This window comes from Hypanus sabinus, chromosome 4, assembly GCF_030144855.1.
Source record: "Hypanus sabinus isolate sHypSab1 chromosome 4, sHypSab1.hap1, whole genome shotgun sequence".
In the NCBI taxonomy this organism is placed as follows: domain Eukaryota; kingdom Metazoa; phylum Chordata; class Chondrichthyes; order Myliobatiformes; family Dasyatidae; genus Hypanus; species Hypanus sabinus.
Genome location: NC_082709.1, coordinates 36056353 through 36070049, shown reverse-complemented (window position 1 = coordinate 36070049; position 13697 = coordinate 36056353). Strand labels below are relative to the sequence as shown.

Sequence of the window (13697 nt, the reverse complement as noted above, 5' to 3'; positions counted from 1 at the left end):
CCCCCAATTTCAAAATTCTATTGTGTTGGAAGGGAACAATGTACAATACTTCATAAATTACACAGTTATTGTTAGTGATAAAAAACAGAAAATGCTGGAAATACCAGTAAATCAAGCACAAGCACAGTAGAACAGAGGGATCTGGGAGTACAGATACATAATTCCCTAAAAGTGGCATCACAAGTAGATAGGGTTGTAACGAGAGCTTTTGGTACATTGGCCTTTATAAATCAAAGTATTGAGTATAAGAGTTGGAATATAATGGTAAGGTTGTATAAGACATCGGTGAGCCTGAATTTGGAGTATTGTGTGCAGTTTCAGTCACCTAATTACAGGAAGTATATTAATAAGGTTGAAAGTGCAGAGAAGGTTTACAAGGATGTTGCCCGGACTTGAGAAACTGAGTTACAGAGAAAGGTTGAATAGGTTAGGACTTTATTCCCTGGAGCATAGGAGAATGAAGGGTGATTTGATAGAGGTCTATAAAATTATGATGGGTACAGATAAGAGTGAATGCAAGCAGGCTTTTTCCACTGAGACTAGGGGAGAAAAAAAAAACAGGTCATGAGTTAAGGTGAAGTGGGAAATGTTTAAAGGGAACATGGGGGGGGGGCTTCTTCATGCAGAGAGTGGCGCGAGTGTGGAATGAGCTGCCAGATGAAGTGATGAATGTGGACTCACTTTTGACATTTAAGAAAAACTTAGACAGGTATATGGATGAGAGGGGTTGGAGGGATATGGCCCAGGTGCGGGTCAGTGGGACTAGGCAGAAAAATGGTTCGGCACAGCCAAGAAGGGCCAAAAGGCCTGTTTCTGTGTTGTAATGTTCTATGGTTCTAAGTATAAAAGCTGTTAAAATAAAAGCATCTCATTTCATGAAAACATAAACCTGGATTCAGTGAGGTTGCATGGCTTACTGTGTACTTCCACAGTGTTATTTTTTAATTTGTCTTTTAATCCCAGCTTCTTAACGTAGACTGCCTCTATGATTTATTCACTCCACTATGTATTTCGAGGCCTGCTTTCTACTTTTCTAGTAACTTTTGCAGATGCTGAACTAACTGTTGATTTTTCCAGAATTATTTCTGCTTGCTAGCAGAAAGCCAAATCTGCATTGTAGACGTTTTGCCTAGGATTATTTTACTGAAGTGGCTGCAGTTACCAAGCGTACGGCTGAGCTTCCCGTCGCTTATTTACTATAATTCTCTCGTCCTCTCTAACTTACAGCTTCTCTCTTCTCAACCTCCAGTACTATTCTAATGGAATTTATTATAAACTCAAGGAACACCACGTCGCATTTCTACCTTGCAGGTTGCGGTCTTCTAAAGCCCCAATAACTACAACTCTCCAATCGACATTTCCAACGTTTTCGTTCCAGCATGCACAATATTTTCCTGCAATAATCTCAGATGCTGACTCTAATTCCACCATCTACACCTTTTGCTGCCTTGACGCTTTTCCACCTTCATTTTGCACATTCGCTCCTCCCTTCCAGATTTCCCTACAGATTTCTTGCAGTTGTTTCATTTCCGTTTTTCTGATGAGAGGTCATGGAACTGAGATATCACCACTGATTTCTATCCGTCTTTTTCATATCCAGAAAAGAATGTTCCGTTTTTGCCGTTCAGTTTCTCTCGCCTCACTTTTCTTTTTCTTCCCACCTTCTTTCCTCTCTCCCTTGAGACATGGCTACATGTCTGTACATTCATGTGCCTGTGCGTGTAACAATAAACTCGACATTGACCGTGCTCCATCCATTTCTGAGTTTTAAGGAAAGGTGAAACGTTCATTCTGTTTACACTCTGCACAGTGTCTGTGGCGGGAGTAGTCGGCCTCCTGCTCAGGACCATCTTCCTCACGTATTTTTACTGTTGGTAGCCAGAGTGAACATTAAGACATTAAATTTGGCAGCGTTGACCCCGACTGGAGCACAATGGGCTTCCAGCACCGCTCCCATTCAGGGACTTGCAACCCCCGCTGACCCGGAAGCTGTGTTCGGCGTCCCGTCGCCATGGTAACCCGGCAGCACGGCACGGCTGTTCACGGATAACAGCGCGTCTCCCGGCGCCGGAGAGGGAGCGCCGCGCCGCGCCGGGTCTTTTTGCAGGTGAGTGACCCAGAAGCAACAGGGGAAACCCGGCAAGGGCGATACTCACACGGGGTAATTACACCGACTCGGGGCGGGAGAGGTAGGTGAGGAAACAGAAGTACATGGCTAAGGCTGCATCGGGTTTCAGTGAAAGGGAGTGAGGAAGGGTTCCGGGCAGAGCACGAGCTCTCGTTAGAGAGTTAGGATGGAGAGGATACGGATATCCAGGTTTCGGGATAGAAAAGGACGTCTGGGATAGGTAAGGGGTGAGGGACAGAGATGATCCAGAGTCCATAAGATATAGGAGCAGAATTAAAGAACAATACAACATGTATAGGCCATTTGGCCCACAATGTTGTGCCGACCCTTCAACCCTGCCTCCCATATAACCCTCCACCTTAAATTCCTCCATATGCCTGTCTAGTTAGGCCATTCGAGTCTGCTCCACCTTTTCATCATGGCTGATCTATTTCATTCTCAGCTCCAATCTCCTGCCTTTTCCCCTTAATCCTTCATGCCCTGACCACTCAAGAACTGATCAACCTCTGCCTTAAATCCACAAAAAGATTTGGCCTCCACTGTTGCCTGTGGCAAAGAATTCTGCAGATTCATCACTCTCTGGCTAAATAAATTTCTCCTCATCTATGTTCTAAAAGGACTCCCCTCTATTCTGAGGCTAGGTCTCCTGGTCTTAGACTGTCCTGCCGAAGAAAATACCCTCTTCATCTCTACTCTATTGAAGACTTTCACCATTTGATAGTTTTCAATTATGTCACCCCCCCCCCCCCACCCCATTCTTCTGAATTCCAGTGATACAGGTTCAGAGCCATCAAACACTTTTCATATGACAAGCCATTCAACCCTGGAATCATTTTTGTGAACCTCCTTTGAGCCCTCTCCAGTTTCAGCACATCCTTTCTAAGATAAGGGGGTCAAAACTGCTTACAATACACCAAGAGCAGCCTTATCAATGTTTTATAAAGTTCCAACATTGCATCCTTGCTTTTATATTCTAGTCCTCTAGAAAGGAATGTTTATATTGCACTTGCCTTCCTCAACATAGACTTAACCTGCAAATGAACCTTTAGGGAATCCTGCACAAGGACCCCCAAGTCCCTTTATGCCTCTATTTTTTGTATTTTCTCTCCATTTAGAAAATAATCAACCCTTTCATTTCTTCTATCCATGCTAGAACTTTTCCCATAATACCATGGTCCTGTAGTTTGTTAAGCAGTCTTACATGTGGCACCTTGTCAAAGGCCTTCTGAAAATCAAAGTACACAACATCAACTGATTCTCCTTTATTTATCCTGCTTGTTATTTCTTCAAAGAATTCCAACAGATTTGTCAGGCAAGAATTTCCCTTGAGCAAACCACATTGACTACAGCCTTTTTTATCATGTGCCTCCAAATACCCTGAGACCTCGTCCTTAATAACTGACTCCAAAATCTTCCCAACCATTGAGGTCAGACTAAGTAGCCTATGGTTTCCTTTCTTCTGTTCCTCTCCCTTCTTGAGGAATGGAGTAACATTTGCAATTTTCCAGTCTTCCAGAACCATTCCAGAATCTTGTATTTCTTAAAAGATTATTACTAATGCCTCCACAATCTCTTCAGCTACGTCTTTCAGAACGCTTGGCTGTACATTATCTGGTCCAGGTGACTTATCTAGCTTCAGACCTTTCAGTTTACTAAAAACCTTCTCTCTAGAAATGGTAACTTTGCACACTTCATGACCCCTGATACCTGGAACTTCTACCATACTACTAGTGTCTTCCACAGTGAAGACTGATGCAAAATACTTACTCAGTTTGTCCACCATTTCCTTGACCCCATTACTACTTCTCCAGCATCATTTTCCAGCAGTCTGATTTCCACTCTCACCTCTCTTTTACACTTTATGTATCTGAAGAAACATTTAGTATCCTCTTCAATATTATTGGCTAGCTTACTTTCGTATTCCATCTTTACCTTCTTAATGACTTTTTAGTTGCCTTTTTTGGTTTTTAAAAGTTTCCCATTCCTCTAACTTCCCACTAATATTTGCTCTATTATATGCCCTCTCTTTGGATTTTATGTTGGCCTTGAATTTTCTTGTCAGCACAACTGTGTCATCATGCCTTTAGAATACTTCTTTCCTCTGTACCTTCTGAATTGTTTCCAGAAATTGTAGCCATTGCTGCTCTGCTGTCATCCCTGCCAGTGTTCTTTTCCCATCAATTCTGGTAATCCTTTCATGCCTCTGTGATTCCCTTTACTCCAGTGTAATACTGATACATCTGACTTTGGCTTCTCCTTCTCAAATTTCAGGATGAATTTGATCATATTATCCTTTAGTGGGCTCAACCTTGAGCTGCTCTAAAAAACAATCTTGTAGGCAGTCTAGAAATCCATGCTCCTGGAAACCAGCACCAACCTGATTTTCTGTATTTCAGTGTACCTGTGTATCAAAATCCTCCATGACTGCTGTAACATTGCCCTTCTGGCATACATTTTCTATCTCCCATTGTGATTTGTAGACCACATGTTTACTACTGTTTGGTGTGTATACAACTCCCATCAAGGTTTTCTTACCCTTGCAGTTCCTTAGCTCTATCCACAATGATTCAAAACCTTCTAACCCTATATCACCTCTTTCTAATGATTTGATTTCATTTTTTACTAACACTGGCCCCTCTGTCTTCTTGCTTTGGACACTAAGCTCCCGGCTATAATCTTCTTTCAGCAATGGTTCAGCAATGGCTACAACTGTACTACAAGTTTATCTATCTTATTCCGTATACTGCGTACATTTAAATAAAATACTTTCAGTCCTGAGTCATGACGGGTTGTGGGTTACAGGAATTTTGGAAGGCATTCAGGGATAGAGAAAGTTGCATGTCAGGGTGAGCAATGTGAGAAGGGGAGGAGATGGGGACCCAAGACAGAAAGGGTTCAGGGTCAGAAAAAGGATTAAAGATATGGGGTTGCAGGGTGTAAGAGAAAGGAAGAGAAGAGTGCTTTTCTATTCATTAAAAGCAGCAATCTCTGTCCCATTCTGGGAAGCATTATCATCTCAGGAAGCAATGTGGTGAGTCTGTTGTACTCCCTTCATGGCATGTTTTACCTTCCTTAGTCAGCCATACAATTCCAGGTGCAATTCAATTTAAGCTTGGTGCCATCCCACTCCAGTACATAAAGTTCTTTCTTCTTAAATCCCACTCAATACATAATTGTTTTTAACTGATGTGCATTTCTTTCATTTCCTCGTTTGCTCTAGACTTGTTCTTCAACATCTCCAGAAGTTTTGTGGCTAGGCCATTGAAAACAGACACAAAGTAATTGTTTAATTACTCTTCATTTTCCTGCTTTTCCAATATAATTTCTGTCTCAGTCTGTAAGGAACCTACATTGATCTTGACTTTTGCTTTTGTATGATGGAATGGCAGTGCAAACTCATGGGCTAAATGGCCGAATTCTGCTCCCATGTCTTATGGTCTCAGTCTTTTACATTCTTTTTTCTGTTTCTCAAATTATTATTCTTGTTTTCTACTTTTTCTTTCTTTATCAGTCCTGAAGAAGTGTCAGCCCGAATTGGCTACTGTTTATTCTTTTCATAGAAACATAGAAAATAGGTGCAGGAGTAGGCCATTCAGCCATTTGAGTCTGCACTGCCATTCAGTATGATCACGGCTGATCATCCAACTCGGAACCCTGTACCTGCTTTCTCTCCATACCCCTGATCCCTTTAGCCCCAAGGGCCATATCTAACTCCCTCTTAAATATAGCCAATGAACTGGCCTCAACTGTTTCCTGTGGCAGAGAATTCCACAGATTCACCACTCTCTGTGTGAAGAAGTTTTTCCTCATTTCAGTCCTAAAAGGCTCCCCCTTTATCCTTGAACTGTAACCCCTCGTTCTGGATTCCCCCAACATCAGAAACAATCTTCCTGCATCTAGCCTGTCCAATCCCTTTAGAATTTTATACGTTTCAATAAGATCCCCCCAAAATCTTCTAAATTCCAGTGAGTATAATCCTAGTCGATCCAGTCTTTCTTCATATGAAAGTCCTGCCAACCCAGGAATCAACCTGGTGAACCTTCCTTGTAATCCCTCTATGGCAAGAATGTCTTTCCTCAGATTAGGGGACCAAAACTGCACACAATACTCCAGCTGTGGTCTCACCAAGGCCTTGTACAACTGCATTAGAACTTCCCTGCTCCTGTACTCAAATCCTCTTGCTATGAATGCCAACATACCATTTGCCTTTTTCACTGCCTGCTGTACCTGCATGCCCACTTACAATGACTGGTGTACAATGACACCCAGGTCTAGTTGCACCTCCCCTTTTCCTAATCGGCCACCATTCAGATAATAATCTGTTTTCCTGTTCTTGCAACCAAAGTGGATAACCTCACATTTATCCACATTAAATTGCATCTGCCATGAATTTGCCCACTCACCAAACCTATCCAATTCACCCTGCATCCTCTTAGCCTCCTTCTCACAGCTAACACCGCCGCCCAGCTTCGTGTCATCCGCAAACTTGGAGATGCTGCATTTAATTCCCTCGCCTAAATCATTAATATATATTGTAAACAACTGAGGTCCCAGCACTGAGCCTTGCTATACCCCACTAGTCACCGCCTGCCAATCTGAAAAGGTCCCGTTTATTCCCACTCTTTGCTTCCTGTTTGCCAACCAATTCTCTATCCACATCAATACCATACCTCCAATACCGTGTGCTTTTAAGTTTGCACACTAATCTCCTGTGTGGGACCTTGTCAAAAGCTTTTTGAAAATCCAAATATACCAGATCCACTGGTTCTCCCCTATCCACTCTACTAGTTACATCCTCAAAAAATTCTATAAGATTCGTCAGACATGATTTTCCTTTCACAAATCCATGCTGACTTTGTCCGATGATTTCACCTCTTTCCAAATGTGCTGTTATCTCATCTTTGATAACTGACTCCAGCATTTTCCCCACCACCGATGTCAGGCTAACTGGTCTATAATTCCCCGGTTTCTCTCCCTCCTTTTTTTAAGAAGTGGGGTTACATTAGCCACCCTCCAATCCTCAAGGAGGAATCCAGAATCCATAATTTTGAAAAATTATCACTAATGCATCCACTATTTCTTGGGCTACTTCCTTAAGCACTCTGGGATGCAGACCATCTGACCCTGGGGATTTATCTGCCTTTAATCACTTCAATTTACCTAACACCACTTCCCTACTAACATGTATTTCCCTCAGTTCCTCCATCTCACTAGACCCTCGGTCCCCTACTATTTCCGGAAGATTATTTATGTCCTCCTTAGTGAAGACAGAACCAAAGTAGTTATTCAATTGGTCTGCCACGTCCTTGTTCCCCATGATCAATTCACCTGTTTCTGACTGTAAGGGATCTACATTTGTATTAACCAATCTTTTTCTTTTCGCATATCTATAAAAGCTTTTACAGTCAGTTTTAATGTTCCCTGCCAGCTTTCTCTCATAATCTTTTTTCCCTTTCCTAATTAAGCCCTTCGTCCTCCTCTGCTGGACTCTGAATTTCTCCTAGTCCTCAGGTGTGCAGCTTTTTCTGGCTAATTTGTATGTTTCTTCCTTGGAATTGATACTATCCATAATTTCCCTTGTCAGCCACAGGTGGACTACCTTCCCTGGTTTATTCTTTTGCCAAACTGGGGTGAACACTTGTTGTTGTTCATCCATGCGATCTTTAAATGCTTGCCATTACATATCCACTGTCAACCCTTTAAGTATCATTTGCCAGTCTATCTTAGCTAATTCAAGTCTCATACCTTCAAAGTTACCCTTCTTTAAGTTCAGAACCTTTGTTTCTGAATTAACTATGTCACTCTCCATCTTAATGAAGAATTCCACCATATTACGGTCACTCTTACCCAAGGGGCCTCACACAACAAGATTGCTAACTAACCCTTCCTCATTGCTCAATACCCAATCTAGAATGGCCTGCTCTCTAGTTGGTTCTTCGACATGTTGGTTCAGAAAACCATCCTGCATACTTTCCAAGAAATCTTCTTCCTCAGCATCCTTACCAATTTGGTTCACCCAATCTACATGTAGATTGAAGTCACCCATTATAACTACTGTTCCTTTTTTGCATACATTTCTAATTTCCTGTTTAATGTCATTCCCAACCTCACTACTACTGTTAGGTGGCCTGTACACAAATCCCACCAGCGCTTTCTGCCCCTTAGTGTTATGCAGCTCTACCCATATCGATTCCACATCCTCCAGGCTAATGTCCTTACCTTCTATTGCGTTAATCTCCTCTCTAACCAGCAACACTACCCCACCTCCTTTTCTTTCCTGTCTATCCCTCCTGAACATTGAATATCCCTTAGGAATGTTAACGAGCAAAGTAACGTCCTTGCAGCGATAGGTAAACAATCCAGGAAGAAGCCATAATACGTAAATCAACTGTGTGAGTCTCTCTCTCTCTTATCTGTAGCAGATGTTGCTGCCTCTGTGCTTCATTTCTCTCTCTCATTAGCAGCATAGCAATAGCAATAGTTCATAGTTCTCAAAAGTGGGGGGGGGAGGGAATGGTTAACTCTGCACCCCATTTCCATCAGGTCTGTTCACTGGCTGTAGTAAGCATCAAACCCATTTGTAAATAATTTCTACTGAGATCTCCTCAAGTTAGTACAGCTCCCCATACTTCAGAGTACAGTCTTTAGAGAAGGGCATCAGCACTTTGTACTCACCGAAGGCCACCCCAAGCAGTATCAAGCATTATTGCTGTGACGAAAGAGTCAGTATTTACACTGTAAAGGGTAAAATCTCCCACATTGGCTCAAAGAGACACACAAAGACTGGCCAACATAATGCATGACGCATGGAGATCATGTATCCTTGGAGAGCTATGAGATACATTAGGCACGCCTCAAGAAGAGCCTGGATGGCTACAGTAGACTTTTCTAGAAGTGAGAGCCTCTATACAGTAACTACACGTAAAGTTATGAAGTTCTCATGAGATTTGCCATGCTGATCCATGCACATGGGAGTGGAAATCTCACAAAAAAGAAGGGAGAGATCTGTGCTCTTTAAGCAAAGTTCCATTTCTCAGGGATTATAGAGATGTTATAGCAAGGCTTTTAACCAATTGGAATTGAGATTCATTCATTCATATTGCATATGCATGGGGGAGGGGTTGCAGAAAGATGGGAACCAGAGTGCCAGATAAATAGTGGAAAGATTGTGGAGACAGATGTTGTTAAGACCTCAGACAAAATCAGTAGTCAAAAGTTTGAGCATCGTGCAACTAATGTTCTGACTAATGACTGATTTCATTGCAACATGGATTGTAGGAAAGGCCAATGAGCTCAGAGCGTGGATCAACACATGTAAGTATGATATGTTAGCCATTAGTGAAATTTGGTTGCATGAGGGACAGGGCTGGCAACTCAATGTTTCTGGATTTTGTTGTTTTAGACATAACAAAGCGGGAGGGATTAAAGGAGGAGGAGAGGCATTACTTGTAAGGGAAATTGTCACTGTCGTGCTCAGTCAGGACAGATTGGAGAACACGTCTAGTAAGGCTTTATGGGTGTAGCTGAGAAATAAGAAAGGTATGACCATGTTAATTGGGTTATATTATAGACAACCAATTATCTGCAGGATTTAAAGGATCAAATCTGTAGGGAGATCACAGACTGTTGCAAGAAACATAAGGTTGTTATAGTAGGTAATTTTAATTTTCCACATATTGACTGGTACTCCCATATTGTAAAAGGACTAGATGGGATAGAGTTTGTCAGATGTGTTCAGGAAAATTTCCTTAATCAGTACATAGAAGTCCCAACAAGACGGTGTGTGATTTCTTGATCTCCTATTAGGGAATAATTCAGGGCAGGTGACAGTTTGTATAGGGGAACACTGCATCTAGTGATTATCATGCCATTAGTTTCAAACTAAATATGGAAAAGATATGTTTGGTCAATGGCTTGAGATTCTAAATTGCAAGTGTGGATTGGGACAGGCAGTTTTCTAGCATTAGGGTTATATTTCTTGGTAAGTGTATTTGCTAAATGGGAGACCTTCAGAAGTGAAACTTGAGAGTACAAAGCTTGTATGTGTTTGCCAGAATAAAATGTAAAGTTAATAGGTTTAGGGAACAAACACGAGGAAATCTGCTGATGCTGGAAATTCAAACAACACACACAAAATGCTGGTGAAACACAGCAGGCCAGGCAGCATCTATAAGGAGAAGCACTGACGAAGGATTTCGGCCCGAAACGTCGACAGTGCTTCTCCTTATAGATGCTGCCTGGCCTGCTGTGTTTGACCAGCATTTTATGAGTGAGGTTTAGGGAACCTTGGTTTTCAAGAGATATTGAGGCTCTCTGGTTTTAAAAAAAAAGAAGTGCATTGCGGGAATAGGCAGATAAGAACAAACTATGTACGTAAGGAGTATACAAAATGCTAAAGAGGGCTAAATGAAAGCATGAGGTTGTCCTGGCAGATAAGGTGAAGGAGAATCCTAAGGGATTCTACAGAAATGTTAAGGACAAAAGGATTGCAAGGGACAAAATTGGTCCTCTGGAAAATCAGAATGGTAATCTATGCATGGAACTAAAACAGATGGGTGGAGATCTTAAATGGACTTTTTGTGTCTGCTTTTACTCAAGAGACCAACAGAGTCTATAGAAGTGAGGCAAAGCTGCAGTAAGGTCATGAATCTACAGATTGCAGAGGAGGAGTTGTTTGCTGTTTTGAGGCTAATTAGGGTGGTTAACTCGAAATCTATGATACACAAGTACAGAAATTTCAGGGGTGCTAGCAGAGATATTTAAATCATCTTTAGTGACAGGTGAAGTACCAGAGGTTTGGAGGATAACTAATGTTGTTCCACTGTTGTTTTTCTAAAAATAAACTAGGAAATGATTGGCTGGTGAGCCTGACATCAGTAGTGGGAAATTTATTGAAAGGTATTCTAAGCGAGCTATCTATATACGAAGACATCTAGATTTTGCATGTTTAGTGCATAAGATTTAGTATTACATTTAAGCTATGTTTTAAATTAAAATGGAATTCAAAGCATGAAACGGTCACATTTGTTAACAGAAAGCTGATACAGGTTGAAAATGTGTTGCTTTCCTTATTTTGTATTGCTGCTTTGAATCAATTTAATTTGGTGAATCTTATCACAACTGCTCCACTGCTTATTCACTGCATTGCTGAATAAACCAATTTATTGATTCATATGAGGATCAGTATGTTCTCACTCCATTGAAGGAAAGAGTGCCAATGTGCATGAGAACTTATGCAAACATCAGGAATTACTCAGGTCACAAGTGCACCGCTGCTACACCCAAAGGTTATGCTATTGTGCATGTAGATAAAGGACAATATGAGTCAATTCCCATAATAGTAAATCATTTATGGGAGTGGCTGATCTCATTGTGTCCCAAAAGAGATGTGTGAGAAGTCAGAAGATTGTTTCTCCGCCCAAGATTAAAGCACTACAACTTGATTAGCAACATTTAAGTAAACTAACCCCAATGAACCTTTGCTCTGAGTTAAAGAAAAAAAATTAGCACCCTTTTTGGAAATAATTGTTCGATTTCACTGATATTGTTTAATATTTTTCAGATTTATTGTTATCTCACCTTACTTCCTCAACATGTCACGAGTTGCTCCCTTCAGAAGAGTTGTAACTGATTTAGTTCATAGGAATCAAGATCATGCACTCAATACAACGATATATATTTTGAGAGAATTAGGTCCTGTTGGATTTCTTCTTAAAGAAGAAGGTGTAGCTAAATGTTTTAAAGTAAGTATGAAATAATCAAGAAGAATTTCCCCATTTTATTTGGAATTAGTTCAATAAGTTAATTTTCATTATTTTAATGTTTCTGCATATGTCAATCAATATTTATAAAATCATTTGATGCTTTTTATAGTTTTTAACTAAATTATACAAAACTTGAACCATTTTACATTAATTGCACTAACACAGAAACATAAAAAGAAACTTAGAAAACCTATAGCACAATACAGGCTCTTCAGCTGAAAATGCTGTGCTGAACATGTCCTTACTTTAGAACTACCTAGGCTTACCCATAGCCCTATATTTTTTTTAAGCTCCATGTATCCATCCAGGAGTCTCTTAAAAGACTCTATCATTTCTGCCTCCACCACCACCGCCAGTAGCCCATTCAATGCACTCACCACTCTCTGCGTAAAAAAAACTTACCCCTCTGTACCTGCTTCCAAGCACCTTAAAACTATGCCCTATCATGCTAGCCATTTCAGCCCTGGGAAAAAGCCTCTGACTATCCACACGATCAATGCCTCTCATTATCTTGTACATCTGTATCAGGTCACCTCTCATTATCTTGTATGCCTCTATCAGGTCGCCTCTCATCCTCCATTGCTCCAAGGAGAAAAGACCAAGTTCACTCAACCTATTCTCATAGGTCATACTCCCGAATCCAGGCAACATCCTTGTAAATCTCCTCTGCACCCTTTCTATAGCTTCCACATCCTTCCTGTAGTGAGGCAATCAGAATTGACCACAGTACTCCAAGTAGGGTCTGACCAGGGTCCTATATAGCTGCAACATTACTTTTCGACTCTTAAACTCAATCTCATGATTGATGAAGGCGAATGCACCATATGCCTTCTTAACCACAGAGTCAACCTGCATAGCACCTTTGACTGTTCTATTGACTTAGACCCCAAGATCCCTCTGATCCTCCACACTGCCAAGACTCTTACCATTAATGTTATATTCTGCCATTATATTTGACCTACTAAAATGAACCACCTCACACTTATCTGGGTTGAACATTTGCCATTTCTCAGCCCAGTTTTGCATCCTATCAATATCCAGCTATAACCTCTGACAGCCCTCCACACTATACACAACACCCCCAACCTTTGTGTCAACCATAGCAAATAATATCAAAAGTTTCCTCAGATTTAAAGTATCAGTATTTTCTTTTGTCAAAAGCATCTGGAAATAAAAATAAACAAAACAGTAGTTAATAGTACTTCATTCTATTTCTCTTCTCCATTTCGTTACTTACCCAGTTCAAGGTACAGAGGGCATAGAATATATTTAGAATGACTTTTCATTCACATAGTGAAAACCCATGGAACTTGAATTTGTCTATTGACAGCAGTTAATAAGCACATGGTTTTATTCCTGTGTCCATAGAGCAAAAGTATATGTAATTCTACAAACTCAGTTTCACAGAATTTTGATTTTAATCATTGGTTTGAAGTCTCATATTCCCATTGTTATCTGTAGCTTCCTAGAGAAATTGCTGGATTTGCCATCTCAGTTAGGTCAGCATGCTGTCTGGCTTTGCCTAATCTAAAGTGGCAGTTAATTTCTCAGAAAATTATTCACAAAGGAGCAATTTAATCAAGATTTATCAATGAAATGAAAAATGGACAAGCTTTGTAAAGATCTGCCCATCACTGTTGAAATATTATTAACATATTTGCACCAAATGTGTTGATTCCTCCAAGAGGCATAAATGGCAATGAATAGATAAATGGATAAAATTTGTAAGATCTTCGGAAGAAGTCCTTTTATATTCCCTGTGAACCCCCTATTTTAAGACCATAAGATATAGGAGCAGAATTTGG

At 40.7% G+C, this 13697-nt stretch overlaps 1 protein-coding gene across 6 annotated transcripts in view; it reads left to right on the top strand.

Annotated features, from left to right (window-relative positions):
* The first annotated feature begins 2011 nt into the window (after positions 1–2011).
* Positions 2012–13697, top strand: part of zswim2 (zinc finger, SWIM-type containing 2) — a 104706-nt gene continuing 93020 nt past the window's right edge. The window contains exons 1-3 of one of the 6 annotated variants that reach the window (XM_059966824.1): positions 2012–2107; positions 5349–5406; positions 11691–11871. In XM_059966824.1, the coding sequence (XP_059822807.1) occupies positions 11722–11871 (150 nt within the window). In that variant the 5' untranslated portion in view covers positions 2012–2107; positions 5349–5406; positions 11691–11721. Of the gene's footprint in view, positions 2108–4799; positions 5407–9425; positions 9443–10975; positions 11872–13697 lie in introns of those variants that run through there. The other 5 variants (XM_059966821.1, XM_059966825.1, XM_059966819.1 and 2 more) reach the window with 5 other exon arrangements.